At 35.6% G+C, this 22,332-nt stretch overlaps 2 protein-coding genes across 3 annotated transcripts; one reads left to right on the plus strand and one right to left on the minus strand.

Moving 5' to 3' along the window:
• Positions 1 to 2,711: 2,711 nt before the first annotated feature.
• On the plus strand, positions 2,712 to 11,076 carry LOC109244609 (homeobox-leucine zipper protein ATHB-15-like). 2 transcript variants are annotated; one of them, XM_019411730.1, is made up of 18 exons: positions 2,712 to 3,903; positions 4,344 to 4,503; positions 4,592 to 4,692; positions 4,819 to 4,909; positions 6,073 to 6,168; positions 6,244 to 6,357; positions 6,442 to 6,525; positions 6,779 to 6,934; positions 7,019 to 7,093; positions 7,184 to 7,281; positions 7,372 to 7,564; positions 7,667 to 7,852; positions 7,985 to 8,065; positions 8,814 to 8,948; positions 9,035 to 9,360; positions 9,740 to 9,845; positions 10,046 to 10,195; positions 10,764 to 11,023. In XM_019411730.1, the coding sequence occupies exons 1-18, from the start codon at positions 3,695 to 3,697 to the stop codon at positions 10,908 to 10,910; spliced, it is 2,508 nt and encodes an 835-aa protein (XP_019267275.1). In that variant the 5' UTR covers positions 2,712 to 3,694; the 3' UTR covers positions 10,911 to 11,023. The 2 variants fall into 2 exon arrangements, with proteins under 2 accessions (XP_019267275.1, XP_019267274.1); XM_019411729.1 differs by having other exon boundaries at positions 2,713 to 3,903; positions 7,184 to 7,290; positions 10,764 to 11,076.
• A 1,029-nt stretch (positions 11,077 to 12,105) lies between these two features.
• LOC109244607 lies at positions 12,106 to 12,948 on the minus strand. The gene has a single exon (XM_019411727.1). It carries the CDS (start codon positions 12,888 to 12,890, stop codon positions 12,312 to 12,314), a length of 579 nt encoding a protein of 192 aa, XP_019267272.1. The 5' UTR covers positions 12,891 to 12,948; the 3' UTR covers positions 12,106 to 12,311.
• Between the last annotated feature and the right edge of the window lie 9,384 nt (positions 12,949 to 22,332).

Raw genomic sequence — 22,332 nt, forward strand, 5'->3', positions numbered from 1 at the left:
ATTTTTAGATAAATTAAATTATAAATTTTTGTAATTGGAAATAATATTTATGTATGGGTTCCACGCTTGATTTTTGAGGCCCGGTACCACCGAATAATCCTTAATTATTATGCGTCTCAATTTTAACATTTTAAAAATTTTGTTAACTTAATAAATTAAATTATAAATTTTTGTAATTGGAGATAATAGTTATGTATGGGTTCCAGGCTTGATTTTTGAGGCCCGGTACCACCGAATAATCCTTAATTATTATGCGTCTCAATTTCAACATTTTTAGAATTTTGTTAACTTAATAAATTAAATTATAAATTTTTGTAATTGGAGATAATAGTTATGTATGGGTTCCAGGCTTGATTTTTGAGGCCCGGTACCACCGAATAATCCTTAATTATTATGCGTCTCAATTTCAATATTTTTAGAATTTTGTTAGCTACTGAGACTCTACGCTAAAAGGCTCTACATTTTACTACGCTAAAAGGCTCTATATTTTACTTCGCTAAAAGATACTATATTTTACTACGCTATAAGGCTCTACAATATGAACATAACATTAACAATACAAATAAACAAAATAAATAATATTATTTAACAATACAAATTATTTATCAAATTTTAATACAAATTATATAAGAATACAAATTATTTATCAATTTTAAGCATTTTTGGTCACAAACATAACATAAATTCGGGTATATAAATCAAATATAACACAAACAATCCGGTAGCATTTTTTGTCACAAAAACATAACATAAATTCGGGTGTATAAATCAAATATAACACAAACAATCCGGTAGCATTTTTGGTCACAAACATAACATAAATTCGGGTATCAAATAAATCAATCCGGGTATATAAAAAATACAAAATTAAACACAAACTTAACATAAATTCAAATGGAAACATGCTAAACAATACTAATATGCATGACTATACGAGTTTCGACATAAACTAAATTGAAATACCTCAATGTAAATTTTTTGAATATTGTTGAAATTGAATTTTTGCACTCGAAACACGGTATCCAAAGCTTTTTGTGTATGTGGGACCTACACGCCTTGCTCTTTATGGGACTGGTGGGCCCGAATTTTTTTTTAAATAAAACGGGGGGTGGGGGACAGAAAGGAGCTCTTGAGTTTGTTTTTGAATGGAGGGGGGCTGGAATGTCGGGGAAGATGGAAGAAGAAGAGCCTTATTTAATTAAGGCAATTCGCAGTATAGTACTGCGAATTGACTTTATTAAATAAGGCTGGGCCCAACTATTACATTAAACGCTGTGTTTTTATTAACAAAATTTCCGTTAACTCGATTCGCAGTATAGTCCTACGAAATACACATTTTTGTGACTTTTTTTTTTAAAACATTAAAAACGTACTTTGTGTCTAAAAATTCATTAATTAAGTTTCGGACTCTTTGGAAATGAGGACGTACGACACCGATCCACCAACTCGTCGCCATCTTATTTGTCGTGTATGTAAGTCATAGCATATGTGTTGGTTGTGACATGATTCTTGTCATGTCAAGTAACTTCTGTCACTTTTATGTCGTATGCAGAGTGACTTACAGGCCACCACACCACTACTAAATCGTATATATATATACGTAGTAGAAAAGCTGGTTATTGTACGTAGAAGTATAATGTACAAATACAAAGGAGTAGTAGTATAAAGTAGTGTATCTCGGCTTAGAAAGAAACAGAAGAAATAGATAGAGTAATTAATAAATGGAGAGAGAGAGAGAGAATCAGAGAATCAGAGGCGCATGCAAAAACACTCATCATGCTGTCCTCTGTGACCCACGCATACTTCCCATGCCTCTCCTTTTCTCTCCTTTCCATATCTTACTCTCCTTTCCCTCTTTTGCCCTTTTAATTTTCATGACTAGATTTTCAATTTTTTTGTTTACATTTTCTTGGCTTTGGGAAGCCTTTTTAAATTTTAAAGAAATTTATGCTAAATTAGATATACTTATGATTTTACTGTATATCTTTTCTCACATTTCCCTAACTTGTTAGGCTATTACTACTTTTTAGATTTTGAAGTTTGTTACATCAATTGGATATTCTCATAAAATTTACTATGTTTGCGTAAAATTTTCTGCAAGCTTTAAACAAGAATTTATTTTCTGATTTTTCTAAACAAATAAAATAACAAAACACTAGCTCAAGGTACAAAGGAGAGGTACTATATTTTTTGTACAAAAATTTCTATAAAAGTGAGAAATATCATGCTTTTGGTGTGATTTGAACTATTATAAAAACGATCAAATTCTTTAACAAATTCATGATTTAGACAACTCGAGACCAACACTCTCTAAGTGGATTGGGGACAAAAAAATGAATTATCACTACCATGACGCTTCATTTAAACTTATTTCAAACTAAATTTTCTGACTTCTTTTACAACAAAATCTATAAACCCACACAAATAACATGTCTAGCTTTTACTTATTCTGATCTTTATAAAACCTTTGTGTCCTATTGTTGAAAACATTTTTGTTTCACTAAACTTATGCTATTTATAAACTAAAGTGGAGTATATTATAATTTTTTCAAGAACTTAAAAATAACTAAACACGTACAAGAAATTAAGAATTCATTTTGTATGGAAGTAAAGGGCATAATAGTCATAACAATGTCTTAATCCGAAGTATACCAAATGTGGTGAGATGAACAGCGGTCAGCAGAATAGTACTAGTGTAGTAATAGGCGTAGTCCGTAGGGTGATTGGCCTGAAGAGAGTAAAAAGAAGCCAAGAATATCCTCTCTCCCCACACTGTACTAAAGCCGAAAGAAGTTGACAGACGGACCACTGATATACCCATTGCTACTGCGTACATACAACTAAAACCACTTTCCCAAATCCAAATAAAAAGCCTTATTTCTCTCTCTCAGTCGCTCTCAAATCCGGGGTTTATACCTTTACTTTTTCATTCACTGTATTCAATTCAAGATCCGTTCTCTGATAATATCATTATGCCTACAAGATCTTCTGCTGCTGTCTTTCATGGCGTCCGTACTTTGAAAATTTGGTAGGGGGCTGCTGAGGTTGGTTTGCTTTTTTGTTGAAAGTCTTTAATTAAAGATGCTGCTGTTGCAAAGTTTGGGTACTAAAGTTCTCAGCTGGAAACTAATTCATAGTCATGAAGATCTGTTTCTTGGTCTATTTGTTTCTTCTTCTGAGGCTTAAAGTTTGGATCTTTTAGTAAATATTCCAGTACTTCTTATCTTGTTTCAAGATCCAAAGGTTGCTGTTTTGGTTGTATTAAGGGAAAGGAAAAAGAAGCTTGGAAATTTCTAAGGAATAATAATGGATAAGTATTAGTAGTAGCTTAAGGAAAAATACAAGGGGACTTCGGTTTTTTTTGGTAATGGTGAAAGATAAATTAGTATATTTTTAGTTTACTGGAAGCTCTGAAATCGAAAGATACAACAAGTTGTCTAGTGCTTGACGCCAAGGATATATAGTGCCGTTTCAGTTTGGTAATTGGTTCGAGAACTATTCTCTCTTTTAGTAATACCAAGAAAAGGTCATTTCCAACTCCATTTCACAGACATTCTCATTTTGTTCAGAGCTCCAAACAAAGAAAAGACAAGAATAATGCTAAAAGTCTCAAGTGGTTGAAGCAGAGTAAACAGAGTGCTGTGCTTGTTTTTTGAGAAGTAAAAATTTAAAGGGTATTTTTGTAAATCAAGCAATGGCTTCCTGCAAGGATGGTAAGACGTCGTCAGTAATGGATAACGGAAAATATGTCCGATATACACCTGAGCAGGTTGAAGCACTTGAGCGGCTTTATCATGATTGCCCTAAACCTAGTTCCATGCGCCGTCAGCAACTTATCCGTGAATGTCCTATTCTCTCCAACATTGAACCTAAACAAATCAAAGTCTGGTTCCAAAATCGAAGGTACTTGTACAATTTTCTATATATTCTCTTATTAAATCTTACTCCCCCTTTATTTCCTAAATTATGCTTGAAAAATTACATTTCTCTATGTTTTTTCTTAATTTGTTCAATAATATGCACTTCCATTTTCATTTATCATCCCATTCTCTTCTTTTTTTTTTCTCTATTCCTACTAATTACTGCTATTTGTGAATAACTAAGGAGAGTCTTGGCGTAACTAGTAAATTTGCCTCCATGTGACTTAAGTCATGGTTTCGAGTCGTGGAAACAAGCCTTGCCTCTGGTAGAAATGTAAAGTGATGTGGCATATGGTAGACCCTTGCGGTCCGTTCTTCCCGGAACCCTCGCATAGCGCGGGAGCTTAGTGTCCCGGGCTGCCCTTTTAGACTATGTGTGAATAACATTGATTCTAGTTCTTATTTTGTGTTGGATAAATGTAGATGCAGAGAGAAACAAAGGAAAGAGGCGTCACGGCTTCAAGCTGTGAATAGGAAGCTGACAGCAATGAACAAGCTATTAATGGAAGAGAATGATAGATTACAGAAGCAAGTTTCACAACTGGTTTATGAAAATGGTTACTTTCGCAGGCAAACTCACAGTGTAAGAATTCCCTCCCATATATGTAAAACCATTGTTGTTCCTTATCATCAAGATAGTAAGTCTTGTTTATTTCTTTCTGTAAATGCAGACAACGCTTGCAACAAAAGATACGAGTTGTGAATCAGTGGTGACGAGTGGTCAACACCATTTGACATCTCAGCATCCGCCAAGGGATGCTAGTCCTGCAGGGTTAGTGAGTGGGATTACAGTTGTTGGGTCCTTTTCTTGTAAACATCGTGGTTTCTGAGTTGTGACCATTTTCCTTGTTTTTTGTGTTTGTGAGCTTATGCCAATTTTTTTGTTGTGCTTTTTCAGGCTTTTGTCCATTGCAGAAGAAACTTTAACAGAGTTTCTTTCAAAGGCTACTGGAACTGCTGTTGAGTGGGTCCAAATGCCTGGAATGAAGGTATTTTTTATATCAAAATAGTACTAGTAACTTTTAACAATTAAATAAATTACAATTTAACTTATATACACGGATATTGTCAAAGAATAAAGTAAAATGTTTTATTTTAACTTGTTATTATAGGTAAAACGTTTTATTTTCTAGCATATAGCATACTAATCTCACTCTATGGATGATTTACCTGGAAATATCTTTTAGGCGACTTGATAGTGCAGAATTCTTATATATGTCAATGCGTAGACGATAAACTGAATAAATTAGTAGTGTATAACTAATTTTATCCCCCCGGGGTGGGAGAGAACTTTGGCGTTCTGGTTTTACATTTTCAAGAGTCTTGTCACCATCAAGGACGTGTTTAATTATTATTACTTTTACTGTTGGAATAATCCCGGTTTCTGATTTTGTATTGATATTCAAGGATTTGTTTGTCACTCTCTTGTTACTATACTTATACTACTCCATTAATTATCGGTAAGTCGCATATTGTTTTAACATAAGCCAGTGTGAAATTGAATAGCAGCAATTCATGCATTAACTCTACCGGCAGAAGGGCCTTTAAACGAAAAAATCTCCGTAGTATTTTACAATTCTATTTTATTGGAATTGTATTTTTATTTAGAAATCAGTTGTGAATAATTTTTGTCGATTTTATTTATAGTACGTAAGATATATAATAAACTAAATGTTAAATTGGAGTAAGGTATGGAAATAGGCCAATGGTATCATTTGCTAGAAATTTTTATTCAATTAAAACCAATCATAATTTTTTTAAGTATGCACTAAGCAGCGAACCTCCTACAGATCCTTTAGATTTGTTAAAACAATATAGATTGTATTGTTAACAGCCATCATTATGATCAGTTTTTTAAACATTTCAATTATTCAAAATATCTTCTCATGCCGGAGATGAAAATAACTCATGCCATAATTAACTTATGAAGAGTTACAAAATGCACAATCTTACAGTCTTAGGATAGACATTTCACCACTATATTTTTGGTGCATTAGTCCTCCCTTAGGCTTATTGCTTGATCATTACCAATTATTCAGAAACCGTGAGTACATTAATGTATCTTGACACGTCCAAACCCCCCCCCCCCCCCTTTTCTTTGTAGCCATATTGATTTAGCTCTATCTAATCATCTCTCTGTTGAAATGAATAGCCTGGTCCGGATTCCATTGGAATCATAGCTATTTCTCATGGTTGCACTGGCGTGGCAGCACGAGCCTGTGGCCTGGTTGGTCTAGAGCCAACGAGGGTAAGTTGATCATCTATTTCTAAATTTATGTTTCTGGCACTCTAACATGAAATTAATTCTGTGAGATCTCCCCAGGTTGCTGAAATCCTTAAGGATCGCCCCTCTTGGTTTCGAGACTGCCGGGCCATTGATGTTCTCAATGTGCTGCCTACTGCCAATGGTGGAACCATTGAACTTCTTTACATGCAGGTAGGTTACTGTAATGTTACTTCTTGTGTTTGTGTATTCGTTTTCCCTATACCTTCTTGAACTTGTAAAATATTTTATTTTTAGCTTTATGCACCAACGACGCTGGCACCCGCCCGTGACTTCTGGCTGTTGCGGTATACAACTGTTATGGATGATGGCAGTCTCGTGGTAAGGATTTGTTTTGTCTAGTTGGTACTCTTCTAATATAAAAAATTATATTATGTGAACTCTCTGGACATTGTGTAAATTTCTCCAATGTCACTGAAATGTGTTGGGGGGAAGTAACAATCCATGTTGTATAACTTAGCGGCTGTTGTATATCATAGAATGCTTGAGAATTTTCTCCAGTTGCACCTTCACTTTCTTTACGTTTATTCACATGCAGCGTGAACTAACATGTCTCATTTGATAAAATGCCTAGGTGTGTGAAAGGTCACTTGGAAATACTCAAAATGGTCCTAGTATGCCACCAGTTCAGAATTTTGTGAGAGCAGAAATCCTACCTAGTGGATACCTGATTAGACCTTGTGAGGGTGGTGGTTCAATTATCCACATTGTCGATCATATGAATTTAGAGGTAAAGTTGTAGTCCATTATTTCCTGCTCTGTTTCACTGTGCCTACTCTTTCGCTGTTATGGTTGACGATATTATTATTGTTAGGCATGGAGTGTGCCAGAAGTGTTGCGCCCGCTTTATGAGTCATCAGCAGTGCTAGCTCAGAAGACGACAGTGGCGGTAAGAATTTTTTTCAAATTGGTTAATACCACATGTTGGATTGGAGAGTAATATTTGCATTCTGGACTCTCAATCGCATCCTCTTCGCAGGCTCTACGATACCTCAGACAGATTGCACAAGAGGTTTCACAGACTAATGTCACTAACTGGGGAAGACGACCAGCAGCTCTACGCGCATTAAGCCAGAGGTTGAATAGGTTTGGAAATCCTCTTTTTGATGGATGCTCTTTCGGGTGTTCTAAAGTTTTTTAATTAATTAAAATCAATTATTTTGGCAGAGGCTTCAATGAGGCTCTCAATGGTTTGACTGATGAGGGTTGGTCAATGCTCGGTAGTGATGGAATGGATGATATTACCCTCCTTGTGAACTCTTCTCCTGACAAATTGATGGGCTTAAACCTTTCTTTTACGAATGGATTTTCATCTTTGAGCAATGCAGTTATGTGTGCAAAAGCGTCGATGCTTCTACAGGTCTGTTCACTTCACTCAATACTTTGAAGCCTATAAAATTTGATTGCAGGTTTCCTGTTCGTGCAAGTGGATAAATAAAGGTTTCTTGTTTGTATTGTCCAGAATGTGCCTCCTGCTATACTTCTGAGGTTTCTGCGGGAGCATCGATCTGAATGGGCAGACAACAATATTGATGCTTACTCTGCTGCAGCCATCAAAGTTGGTCCCTGCTGCCTTCCTGGGGCTCGAGTTGGTAACTTTGGGGGTCAAGTGATACTTCCACTGGCGCATACTGTTGAGCATGAAGAGGCAAGCTTAGTAGATTTATAAAATCTTACATTGTTGTGCATGCCTAAAACTGTTCCAGTCTTTCTTAGTTGGAGATTTTCTTGTGATTTCTTGTCTTAGTTTCTGATGATGTGCTCCTTTTTTGCTTAGTAGTTGCTGGAGGTCATTAAGTTGGAAGGAGTTGGCCATTCTCCTGAGGATGCTATAATGCCGAGAGATATGTTTCTGTTGCAAGTAAGTTTTATTTATGCCCATGTATATTTAGTCCTTGTGCTGTCCATATTTTCAACCTTTCTGGTGCAGTATAAATTGAAATCTAATTTTATAAAAAATTATCATATTTGAAGACCATGTTTCTGTATCTTGCATCTACTTTAATTGCAGAATATGAGAATGTCTTTCCTTGAATTGAAAGTTTTTTCTGATGTGTGGAACATTGCATTACATCAACAAGCAAAGGCAAAAAAGAAACTTTTAGTGTGGAAAAGATAGAATTTTAAGTATATTATGTAGTATGGAAAAAACACAACTTTAATCAATACGCGTGCTGCTTAACATATTTGTTTTGGAGCGTCCTAGTTATTTCGCAGGCTTTGAAAAGTTATCTAGAACCATGATTAATCCATTTTGGATAATAGATCTCCTATCTTGTTTGGCAAAAGTCATTATGCATGATCATCTAATGTTTCACTTTCTTGCATTGTGTCCGATGATTCCCTAACACTTGTATTAGCATATCATGACTATTTAACTGGACTCATATTGGTCAATTCTGAGATAGAAAGCTGATTAGCTCTTAACATGGTTTATAACCACTCTTTTGATTTCCCTGCCCTCTTCCTAAAATAGGAATCTGGAAACAGATACTGTGGAATTTGTTTCCTATAAGACTTGGGTGTTTCACTGTTTCTGAGCAGGCTGCAATCTTTTTCCTGTGTCACTGATACTTGTGGTAATAGTCACTTTACATGCTTTTTGACAGCTATGCAGTGGAATGGATGAAAATGCTGTTGGAACCTCTGCCGAACTCATATTTGCTCCTATTGATGCCTCGTTTGCTGATGATGCACCATTGCTCCCGTCTGGGTTTCGCATTATTTCTCTTGAATCTGGAAAGGTTAGCATTTGTATTCTCCCATTAGCACTTTTTCTGTTAGAGGTTTCTTATCGTCCATGTTTTTGCTAATATGGAACTTTGTGCAGGAATCCTCCAGTCCGAACCGTACCCTTGATCTTACTTCTGCTCTTGAGACTGGCCCAGCTGAAAACAAAGTGGGCAATGACCTTCACACAAATGGTGGCACATCAAGATCTGTCATGACAATTGCTTTTCAATTTGCATTTGAAAGCCACATGCAAGAGAATGTTGCTTCAATGGCTCGACAGTATGTTCGAAGCATTATTTCATCTGTTCAGAGGGTTGCATTAGCACTTTCACCGTCTCACTTGGGTTCCCATGGAGGTCTTCGTCTGCCACTGGGGACTCCTGAAGCACATACATTAGCTCGTTGGATCTGCCAAAGTTACAGGTTTGTTGTATATACTTGCATGTGTGCCTAAAACAGGAACACTCTTTAAGTCATGATTGTCACAGGTCAGCTATTGTGCATGTGATTTCCTATATCAGATTCTAAAGAATATACATGACTTTATGGCAACCTTAGTTGGTTTATATGTATAATGGTTAGATTATCATGTGTCTCATTTTCCAGAAATTGGTTCATCATTTACTCTGGTGTATCTTTCTTGTCATATAAAAAAAATTGTTACCTGCCTCTAACAAAAGGGTGTGATCCACCTTTTCTTTAGCTTGATTTCTTTCTTTGATTTGTCTGACTCTGATTGAGTTAAGGAGTTTGACATAGATGTCCCTTGATTATTTTTTAATTATATTTTTTGCTTCTTAAGGTGCTTTTTGGGCGTGGAGCTTCTGAAGTCGATTGCTGAAGGAAGTGAATCAATCCTCAAAAGCCTATGGCATCACTCGGATGCTATTATCTGCTGCTCTGCTAAGGTTTCAGCACTTTCTCACGTCAATCTCATATCACTCTTTTTCTTGTTGGGGACTCTTTATGCAGCCCTCTGATGCCGCCAAATTAGAAGGAACTTTTTTCTGATTTGTCAATTAGGGATTTTGACAGCTTTTTATTGTTTATTTTTGTTGCAAGTTTAGTTCTTCTGAGTACTGAATTCTTAAGTTCAATAATTATGCAGGCTATGCCAGTTTTCACGTTTGCAAATCAGGCTGGTCTTGACATGCTTGAGACAACCTTGGTCGCACTTCAAGATATTACATTGGAGAAAATATTCGATGATCATGGAAAGAAGAACCTCTGCACCGAGTTCCCACAGATAATGCAACAGGTTAGTATTCCTTTTATGAGGGAAAAAAATGCATGTTGCTAGGAAGTGATTGAATGGTCTTGTAGATGTGATTACAGTCTGCTTATTTTAAACATGTCAAACTGATCCAGTAACACCTGAAATAAACCCAATTCTTAAAAGGTCGGCAAAAATTCACAAGATAAAATATACGCACCCTAATAAATTATTTGAAAGGGAGCCTTGGGGTAACTGGTAAAGTTGCTGCCATGTGACCAGGAGGACAGGGGTTCAAGTCGTGGAAACAGCCTCTTGTAGAAATGTAGGGTAAGACTGCGTACAATAAACCCTTGTGGTCCGACCCTTCCCCAGACCTCACAGCTTAGTGTACCGGGCTGCCCTTTTACCCTAATAAAATAATTAGTGAAGGGGAACATTGGGGCAACAGTAGTAGTTGCTGCTGTGTGACGTCACGACTGCTAATCAAGACTCTTGAGTAGTCTATCTTTCTAAGAGGAAAAAGCGAGCAGTAGCTTCTTAATCATGTTGAACTTTCCTTGATTATCACGATCGCAGCAGTTCTAACTATATTGCCATTATTCATTGACAGGGTTTTGCATGTCTTCAAGGGGGCATCTGCTTGTCGAGCATGAGTAGACCTATTTCTTATGAGAGAGCAGTGGCGTGGAAAGTTATGAATGAAGAAGATAGTCCTCACTGCATCTGTTTCATGTTTGTGAACTGGTCGTTTGTCTAAGATACTTTTGTTAGATCTGTTTTTGAGGGATCAGTAAACTCAAACCTAAGAACCCTCAAATATCTCCCTAAGAACCATTTTGAACTAGTTTGGTTTGTGAGACTTGTTTATTATGCTTTCCTTGCTACTCAGGAAGTTTATGCTATGTCTTTGATGCCTTATGCTACTTGAAATCGTCACATATATCTAATAGGGAGTGTGGATATGGGATTATTTTGAATGTGACCTTCATATACTATTTGCATAGAAGGGCAGAGGAAGATAATCACAACTGGCTAATAGTCTCGGTATCACTAGGAGTAACAATTTAAAGGGTGGTTTTGAGGGGTTAAAGTTCGTATTGTTGTACATGATAAGCTGATTTAGCGTTAAAACTCTTTATGGGTTAAGACTGACAAAACCAGAGCTATTTGTTGAATTCTAATGGTAAATTTTTTAAGTAAATGACATGGTATGAACCATGTGTTTGAACTATCTTTCACTTCACTATAACAGAACCTCTCTAACTATCTTGGTCAGCTATTCTAACCACAGTGGTCTTGCCTTAGTCTTTTGCTAGGGTCATACTTGAATTTCTGTGGTTTCAGTCTTTTTTACCATTACTAGCGCGATGTAGTAGCTTCATTTTGTCCTTTCCTTTCAAAGAGCAAAAGAATATGCGAAAAATAGCCTTTCTTTTTTTATTAGATCTTTCACTTCACCATAATAGGAATATCACTAGTAACTTTCTCGATCAGTTACTCTAATTAACCACAGAGATCTCCTCTGCTTACGGTGATCTTTTGCTAGGATCATACTTGAATTTTCTTTGTTTTCGTTCATATTCAACTATTGGTGCCGAGGTAGCAGCCATCCTTTGTCCTTTAATTTCTTTTCGCTTAAATGAAACATGATTACAAAACAGTGGATGCAAGCTCATGAAAGACTGAAATAACAAAAATATATGTTGATGGCTTCCACTTTCTTGTACTGCACATGCACAAAAAGTAGGCAAACGGCGGAATGGTTTAATTAGAGTTCGAGTCGTAAAATCAGTCACTGATGTTTTGCACTTTTTTTTATTTTATTTTAGCGAAAAGGCGAATACATACACGTATTACTGTGTCAGCATTGATCTTTTCTTGTTTTCCTTGGCTAAATGAAAGCACGCTTCAAAAACAAACAATCAGATAAGACAATACAAAATAATTAAGTCTTGAGATCAATAGCAGTACAAGTTTAATTTTATTATAGCACAACTCCGGTGAGGGTGAATAAACAATAGATCAGTAACTTGCACGTACTTTAAAAAGCTAATAACATGATCAAGAAAAGGTTAAAAACTTGGGAAACAAACCTAAAAAACCTCACTTGGGTAATAATTAAGTGTTTCCTCCGAAGCTTAATTATCCATAATATTAGCTAACTTGCAATATTAAGATCATTCATATCTTTAGTAATTGCAGGAATACAACTATTTGTTCTTGTAATCCCACCCTTCTTATTTGGAAGAATTCTGTCCCTTGGACTAATAGATTTAGCCCTCATTATTCCCTTAGTGCTCTTCTTATACATCTCTCTCATTGCTTCAGCTTGATAAAGAACTGGATAAGCCCTACCAAATTTATTAAACTTACTACAAGCATTCATATGAATACTTAATGCTTCTTCATTCTTTCCTCCATTTTTTTGTGTTTCTTCTTTCACTGCATCAGCACAAAGTCCACATATCCACTTACCCGAATACATTTTTCGAACACGATTAATGTATTCAGAAGTGTATTCTTCACTCATTCCACAACACTCGCATTTTGCATTTTCTACGTCGGATATTAGAGGTAGATTTGACTCATCAACAGTTTCTTCTTTGTTCATCCAATCGAACGAGACGATATCGGACATTGTCCTGTTTAGGCTATCGTTTGAGAGACGTGGAGGTTTGTTTAGGTTTTTTGTTCGAATGATGTTGGAACTGGGAATAGTTTCTCCATGAGGTGCCATTTGAGAAATAAAATGTACTTTAATTTGGAAAGAATGCAAATTATATATGAAGATATCTAAGGATGGGAAAGTATGAAGATTGTAGGTTGCTATTTATAGTTGTTGGCTGCTGTTTGTTTTTTCAAGTTGGAAGCTGGAAAGTTACTAAGTTGTGGACCATGGGAACTTACATGTCACTTTTCATTTCTACTTTGCATGAATTGTCTTGAATTTACTAGATTTTTCATTGTGTAACTTCTCTATAGTTCACATTAGAAGGGTGAATAAGTAAATTCGTAACATGAAAAATAAGTCAAACAAGCTAATATAAATGTGAATTAAATTATACGGATAGTTTAATAAAATTTTAAAAATCAATCAATATTATTGCACATCGGGACATCTGTTAGGTGTTTGTCCAGATTTTCTTACCATAATTGGTTTTCCTATCTCATGAAGGAAAGGACCACCTATTTATCATAATTGGGTTTTTCTTTTCCTAGAAGGAAAATATAATTCTTCCATATTTGGCTAGTCCCTTTTCTTGTAGGAAAAGGTTTGGAGTTCTATAAATTGAAGATCCATCCTTCTCATTCAGTAGCATCCACAATGTAGCCATATGGGGTTTGAGAGTCGTGTTTAGAGGGAGAACTTTACGGGACAAGTGTTAGTGTGTCACTTATGTTTGCCTCTTCGTGAGGTTGTTCTCTCGATATTTTGTACTCTCTTTTATATAGTGGATTGCTCATCTCCGCCATGGATATAGGTCAGTTGACCGAACCACGTTATATATGTTTGTGTCTCTTTGGGTATATTTCTCTTTTGTTGTCAGACTTATCGTCTTTCAAATATTGCTTTGCTAGCTTCCGCATGACACCTTACTTTTTCGGTCCTAACAACATATACTAAGAAAGGTACGTGCATGATCTTATGCCACTCTTTGCTCTACTGGCTATTGCTGCGGGACATCAACCATTAATGCATCAATTTCACTGAGCTCAAATGTATATTAAAATTTTTTAGAAAGAAATGACGAATAGCAAATACTTATCCTCCTTCAGATGCGCATTAAAAGTTTTCAATGCACAAATATTACCAAGTTTACTAAATAGATACGTAATTATGTATCTTGTTTTACGCGACGTAGTTAATTTTTAACAAGTAAAACCGTTTCGGCGACTACACTAACTAAAACCTTATGAAGCTTAAATACTTTTATTATATATAACCAACAATGCAATACACCATCAGTGCAATTCTAACCTATAATATCAACTATCAAGTTGCATAGGTTACCAATTTATGTTTATTAAACAAAGTTAACTTTAATTACTTTATAAGTGATACCCTAGGGTATAAAAAGTAATTACATTTGATACTTAAACTCTATCTAAAATCAGTTGAAAAATTTGATAGTTCACCATCGCATTATGTTTCTTGTTAGTATTTACTCGAAATGGAAATACTATTTTGCAATGTTCGGTGTAGGAATTTTCTTTTAAATGAATACAGCATTAAGAAATAGATATAACATGACCGGAATTTATTTGGATTTTAAAATATAAATAGCATATTTTTACTACCTTCATTTTCTTTTTCTTTTCGATGGTTTTAAAATATACATGTATAACTACTTCCTTGGTTGAGGTACGTATATGATCAGTAGCCACTACAAAAAAGAGATCAACTTGCTTGACATCACAAGTTGGCCTCAATCGACCATTCAACTTAGTTTTAACCAACTTTTTTTGCTTTTATTTTCTTCCCAAAGAAGCCAAAGGCATACATTAGAAAGGATACGTATGCAAATATTAGACCATCAGTCTCCCTCTATTCACGTGAAACTGTAGTTATCATGTTATTGTTAGGCAGAGCTAGCATGCTGGATACGGCTCGACCGAATTAAATAGGTTTAGCCCGAATCATGTATTTGACTTATGAAAATAATTAAATAATGTATAAATTATGACTAATTTAGAACCCAATAACGTAAACAAACTACAATTCTGAATCCATAAACTTCAAATTATGGCTCCGGCATTGGTTATAACATACATATAACTTATCGTTGGTGTTCTTTAAGGTAGTAACTAAAAATGATGTAACAACGTCTCCATCAAATCACAGGTTTCTTGATATGTATATAAACAATAAAATTATTGCTGCATCGTAAATGATCAGAACCATTAGTTGCAATGAATGCATGTGAAAAAATGAAGCTTCTATATACTACAAGATGAGGCCTTCTTTGTGTGGCTGAAATATGATGCTGAAGTATACACTTAAAGTTTCTCTTGGCTGATGTCGGAAGTTTGAGAAATATCTTTCTTTTATATGATCGATCGTTTCCCTTCTCTTCATGTGGAGGTGTGTTATATCGAGGAAGAGGTAAACCCGAAAATAAAGAAAATAAAGAACACCAAATTTTAATGTGAAAAACCCTTCAATTCGAAGGTAAAAATCACGGGATCACAAAGATCCAAAGAGCTCCACTATAACAATAAGAGGGTTACAAAAGTTCTCTAAATTGGCTACACAACAAGTGCCAAATACGGAGCAACAATAGCAACAAGAGCAACAACTAATAAATTGAAGAAAGAGGAGAATTCATAAAAATGAAGTTGCTGTTCGAGGCTCGAAATCAGATGTTACCGGCCTCCAAATCCGATTTCCACCGCTCAAATCAAAGACCAAGATGTTACGAACACTCAGTCAAAATTTCAGCCCGATCCAACGGTTAACGAATCGAAAAATGAGATTTGAAGTTGGCTGGTCGGAATAAAAATCTGCAGCAAAACAAATACTTTTCTTCTCTCTTCTCTCTTGATGAAAGCTCTCTCAAAAACCACTCTTATGTGCTTAAGTCTTTCAAAGACTTGTATCAATGAGCATAGAATAATTTTCCAAGGTTGTCCTATTTATAAATAATGAGTGGTGCTTTCTCTTAAAGCCAAAACCCACTCAAAATAGGAATAAACACCGAATTCAATTCCGAATAGGAATAGAAATCAAAAGAGAATAGGATCAGGCCATTGGGCCTTTGGCTGGACAACATGGGCATGTGCCCAACAAACTCCCCCTCAAGCCAAGGGGCCAAATGTGTCTTCAGGTAGAGGAACTATTGACAGGGCTTCATGCCTGCCAATTTTCTGCCATATGCATGCTTATCTGCAAGCTTAACTACAAAGTTCTCAGGCTACTCCATATAAATATCCTCATCTAAATCACAATGAAGAAAAGCAGGCTTGACATCCATCTTCCCAACCTCTAAATTTAGACTTGCAGCTAAGCCTAGAACCACACGAATAGAAGACATCTTCACAACAGGGGAGAAAATTTCATCAAAGTCAACTCCCTTCTTCTGGCCAAAACCTTTAACAACTAACCTCGCTTTGTATCTAGGTGCAGAGGTATGTTTATCTTGCTTTATTTTGAATATCCATTTGTTAGATGAAGCTCTCTTACCTTTCGGCAATTTCACTAACTCATATGTGTCATTCTCATGGAGTGACTTCATCTCATCTTCCATGGCTTCTATCCACTGATCTTTTCGAGTATCTTGCATGGCTTCATCATAGCTCTCAGTTTCTCCCATGTCAGTCAAAAGTACATACTCATCAGGAGGATAGCGCATGGATTTTTTCTTCTCCCTTGTAGATCTTCTACGAGAGGTTTTAAGAGCATTCGAAATAGTTACCTGAGCAGGAATTGGTTGCTGATCAACCACAACTTCATCAACTGAAGCATCCATAACATCTACACCATGATGATCATTTTGATCTTGATCACTATCTCCATCATTGTCTTGTGTTCCTTCATGTGCAATAGTTGTCTTAGCAATAGAAACGGGATCACGATCAGCTAAGCTCTCATTATACTGAGAATCCATCTTCTCAGCTTTGTCAATATCTTCAATAGTCTGGTCTTCAAAGAATATTGCATCACGACTTCTAATAAGTTTGTCGTCAACTGGATCATAAAAATGATACCCGGATTCATCTTGACCATAACCGATAAAGATACACTGCTTAGTTTTGACATCCAGTTTCGATCTCTCATCTTTAGGAACATGCACACAAGCTTTACACCCAAATCATAAGAAACATCTTTGGCAAAGCAAACTCTGTCTGGGACATCACCATCCAAAGCAACAGCAGGAGGCAAATTGATAACATAGGCAACAGTGTTAAGTGCTTCCATCCAAAATATATTTGGAAGTTTAGCCTCCGAAAGCAGGCATCTAACTCTTTCAACTAGAGTTATATTCATTCTCTCTACCAAACCATTCAATTGAGGTGTCATGGGCGGAGTTTTCTGATGACGAATTCCTTGTTCCTTGCAATAGTTATCAAAGGGACCACAATATTCACCACCATTGTCAGTGCGAATACATTTTAATTTCTTCCCCGTCTGTCTTTCAGCTAAGGCCTGAAATTCCTTAAACACGCCAAGTGTTTTATCTTTAGATTTCAAAGGATACACCCAAAGCTTACGAGAATGATCATCAATGAAGGTGACAAAGTAAAGTGCACCACCTTTTGACTTTACTTTAAACACAAATCAGAGTGTACTAGCTCCAATAATTTCTTGAGGGAGGATGGCTATGAAAGGATACCTTTTTTTGTTTGCCAGCTAAACAATGGATACACCTTTTCAGCTTTGCTTGTTTCACTCCAAAAAGCAAACTTTTCTTAGCCAAACACGCAATCCCCCTCTCGCTCATATGACTCAATCTTCTATGCCACTATTCTGATAAATTGTCACTTTCCACCAGATTTATGGAGTCATTAAGAATAGAGCCCCGTGTCACATATAATTGACCAGACTTGACTCCTCGAGTCACTACTAACGAGCCTTTGGTGAGCTTCCATTGACCGTTAAAGAGGGCATTATGGTAACCTTCATTGTCTAATCTTCCTGCGGAGATCAAATTGAAAGGAAAGTCTGGAGCATGGTTGATATCTTGAAGAACTAACGTTGAACCATTATTAGTTTTCAAACAAACTGTGCCCAACACCAAACACCTTAACTTCACTGGCATTGCCCATCTTTAACACTCCAGAATCAACACGAGTATAAGATGAAAAAAAATCTTTTCTTGGTATGACATGTGAGTTAGCTCCAAAATCTACTATCCAGCTCGTCTCATGGGATACCAAATTGATGACGTTTTCATCATAAGTAAAAAGAAGGTCATCTCGAACAATAACACCAACATTGTTCTCGTTATTATTAGCCGTCTTTCCTTCTCTAGTGTCTTGATACAACTTGCGGCAAAACCTTTTGATGTGTCCTTTCTTGCCACAGTGGTTGCATGTGATATTATAGTATTTGGACCTTGACTTACTTCTACTTTTACCTCTATTCCTTGAGCCTCTTATTCTCTCTCCCTCCCCCGGTCTTCTGTAACCAAGATATCTGCTTGTGAGGACGAACCCTGAGATTTTTTTCTTACTTCCTAGTTCAACACACCACTCTTGGCATATTCCATGGTCACCTTACCTCTAGGAACTGAATTTATCAAAGAAACACGAAGAGTTTCCTAAGAGTCTGGCAGAGTATTAAGAAGCCAAAGTCCTTGTATCTCATCATCAAAATTAACTCCCATTCCAGACAGTTGATCAAGGATGCCCTGAAAGTCATTTATGTGATCAAGGATAGGGCTGCCTTCCTTATATTTAAAGGTCATCAATTGCTTTAGCAGGAACAACTTGTTGTTCCCAGTTTTTGAGGCATAAAGAATCTCTAGCTTTTCCCACAATGATCTCGAATGTGTCTCGTTCACAATATGATTGAGAACATTATCTTCAACCCATTGTCGTATATATCCACATACCTGTTGGTGCTCGAAATTCCAATCTTCATTAGATATACTCTCGGGTTTATGAGCTGCAAAAACGGGTAGATGCATCTTCTTTACGAACAACAAGTCTTTCATCTTGCTTCTCCAACATTATAATTTCTCCCATTTAAACATAACATCTTGCTCATATTCGCCTCCATTTCAGAATAACCAGGATAAATAACCAAGGCTGTGATACCACTGTAATGTCGAGGAAGAGGCAAACCCGAAAATAAAGAACACCAAATTTTAACGTGGAAAACCCTTCAAATCGAAGGTAAAAACCACGGGATCACAAAGATCCAAAAAGCTCCACTATAACAATAAGGGGGTCACAAAATTTCTTCAAATTGGCTACACAACAAGTGCCAAACACGAAGCAATAATAGCAACAAGAGCAACAACTAGTCAATTGAAGAAAGAGGAGAATCCACAAAAACGAAGCTGCTGTTCTAGGCTCGAAATTAGATGTTACGGGTCTTCAAATCCGATCTCCACCGTTCAAATCAAAGACAAGATGTTACGAACACTCAGTCAAAATTTCAGCCCGATCCAACGGTTAACGAATCGGAAAACGTGATTTGAAGTTGGCTGGTCGGAATAAAATCTACAGCTAAACAAATACTTTTCTTATCTCTTCTCTCTTGATGAAAGCTCTCTCAAAAATCACTCTTATGTGCTTAAGTCTTTCAAAGACTTGTATCAATGAGCATAGAATAATTCTCCAAGGTTGTCCTATTTATAGATAATGAGTGGTGCTTTCTCTTAAAGCCAAAACCCACTCAAAATAGGAATAAACACCGAATCCAATTCCGAATAGGAATGGAAACCAAAAGAGAATAGGATTAGTGTTTAACCAAAAATTGGGATTTCGGTCAAAGCTTTATTTTAGAAGGACTCGGGTTACTGATAATCAAGTAGAAATAGGAATAATTGATGTAAATAATAGCTGAATAGAAAGCAAAGTAAATCAGTATATTTCAATAGTATTTCGTGTCTTTACAAAAATTGATTCCTCACCTTTTATAACTATTTTTAAGTAATACTTTTTTCTCCTCTCATAATGGAGTTTTTATGGACAATCAATGGCATTTAATGTAACGTTATAATTAATGCCTATTAATTTCCAATAATACGTATCTATACCCTTTTTGCTATTTAGGTTCATTCTTCTGATGCCTCTTCAGAATATCAAGAGGCTCGAGCACCTATCCCTTTTGGCTTTCTTAGATTTTTGTCCGTGCCTGCTAAAGCTCGTGCCTCTTCATCTACTCTTCGCCAGTTGGCATTCCTTTATCAATCCACGTGTCACGAATGTCACCCCATAATTAATTCGATATATTAATTTAATTTTTCCCAATACAATTAGGCCATTGAACCTTTGGCTGAACAACATGGGCATGTACCCCACATGGTGAATAAATGAAAATACTAGCTTGTATGTTAGACATGATTACCTATAGATAGAATCAAGTGATAGACCATCTTATAAGAAGTATTATATATATATATATATATATATATATATATATATATATATATATGAGGAAAAAATTGACGTTGGTTTGTACATGCACGTTACCAGCATATATGACACACTATGTATAAGCTGAAATTAATTTGGCATTTTACAAAGTCAATAATTTATGAGGTTAAGTTGGATATCATATTGTGAAGCGGTACTCGCCATGTATATACAAGACCAGGAAACAAGATGCATTCCATGCCCTGGATAGAAAGTAGTGATGATTGCGATGAATACTTCCTTCGAGGACGTGTACAAGGTCTTTGCGGATTCCTATAATATGATTCATCTTTTAGTAGAGGAGCATGAAAAATGACGCTTTTCACCGGTACAAGCAGACGAGGGACTGCAGGTCTGTCTAGTTATTGTTGTGCTTTACTTAAGGACTTTTTGATTGCCTCATTTAATGAGGCAATCAAATCAAATATTTCCCTAATCGGGTATTCCTCTTTCGTGAACGAGAGATAGAAGAGGCCCAAAGTTATTAAAGATGTTCGGTCAGCTCATTAAGATATCTAAAGGAGCACACAATTGGGCCATCATCTTATTGCCCATATTAGTGCACAAGTAGCCACATTTAAGTATAATATTTAAAATATATTTATAATTTACAATGTATTTAAAGATACCTAATTTATCCAAATTTTAGGACTAATTAAGTATCCTGAACTTTTGAATTACTAATGTGAAATTCAGGACTTAGTGTCCGAAATTTTTGAGCTGCTAATTTGAAATTCAGTATTAAGTGTCCTGAATTTCTAAACTGCTATTTTAATATTCAGGACATAATATTTGATGAACACAATTCTTAAACTTTAGTACATCATGTACTGAAGTTTGTACTTTGAGGATTAAACTTCAGGATGTTGTATTTTAAAGTTTGAGCGAATTGGTTAATTTTTAAATACATTGTAAAACTGTGAATGTATTTTAAACAACGTGCTGAAAAATAAAAGGAAAAATGATATTGTGTAGCCGCGGTAAAAATAAAAGCTGAAAAAATATATAAAATTTGTATATTTTTTGTATATATATGCATTTTTATATGTTATATACTAAAAATATAAAAATTATATACACTTTTGTGACTACCAGATGTAAATAATTTCGACCACGGGCTAAAAGTGATATTTGCCCTTAAAGTAGCTACCTGGTGTCATTTTTACTAGAAATTGATCTATTCCATTTCGGAGCAAAAAATATTAAAAGAAAAAAATTAGAAAGAAAAGAAAATAGAAAAAAGTATTCAGATATCTTACATCCAGGAGCACAACTCGATCGTGTACAAAAATCTGCAACTGCAAGGGGATAATCTAGTTTAGTATAAAAAACCTGACAATATATATTATGGTATCACAACTTGTCAAATATATTTCTGGCTTTTACCTTTTTTCATTCTTAAATAAATATATTAAAAATAGAGTACGAATAAGATTTGTGCTAAACAGCTATTCAAGCAGAGAACACGTGAAATTTGCATGAACTATCTTAAGTAGTGGGTTTCTTTTCCTTTCTGTAGCAGAAAAGGCAGTTCTTTGGTACATAGTTAGATAACAAGTACAGCCCAATTGCAAAGTATGTACATTGAATTAGGTAACTTAATCGATCAGAGACAACAGCAAATTGCAAATCTTTTTGCTTTTTCACTAATACGGCCTAAATATTGGTACTCTATTTAGTTAATCACTTTTAAAAGCTTCAAAATGCGTTGTGAGCTTCAAAAAGTACAAACAAAAGCATGAAAAGGGAAACTCCTTAAGTTAAAAATTACCTAATATTAAACGCATGCTCAGCTTTTGGAGCTGGTACGATCTTTTTTTTTTTTTTGTTATTTTACGTTTTTGTTTTAATATTTATTTAGTTGTAAACAGCTGTGTTTAAGAGAGAGGAATTAAGAAACCTCGGTTGAACTGGGAAAAAGTAGAGACATTCAAAGTCATAAAAATGTTGATTGTTCAAACGTTCTCGAGTTTTGGGTTTATTTCAAAAGCTTTCTAGTACATTATACAACCAAGAAAAATAGTAGTCAAAATGCACTTTGTCAGACAAACTAAATATAACATAAATAAAAGTTAACTGCACTCAATATTTATACA

This window comes from Nicotiana attenuata, unplaced genomic scaffold (assembly GCF_001879085.1).
Source record: "Nicotiana attenuata strain UT unplaced genomic scaffold, NIATTr2, whole genome shotgun sequence".
Lineage (NCBI taxonomy): Eukaryota > Viridiplantae > Streptophyta > Magnoliopsida > Solanales > Solanaceae > Nicotiana > Nicotiana attenuata.

Coding starts and splice junctions, on each gene's coding strand:
- LOC109244607 (XM_019411727.1), bottom strand. CDS start 12,890: ATGGCACCTCATGGAGAAACTATTCCCAGTTCCAACATCATTCGAACA.
- LOC109244609 (XM_019411729.1), top strand. CDS start 3,695: ATGGCTTCCTGCAAGGATGGTAAGACGTCGTCAGTAATGGATAACGGA. Junction 4,910..6,072: donor TCCAAATGCCTGGAATGAAG/GTATTTTTTATA, acceptor TGAAATGAATAG/CCTGGTCCGGATTCCATTGG. Junction 7,094..7,183: donor CTCAGAAGACGACAGTGGCG/GTAAGAATTTTT, acceptor TCCTCTTCGCAG/GCTCTACGATACCTCAGACA.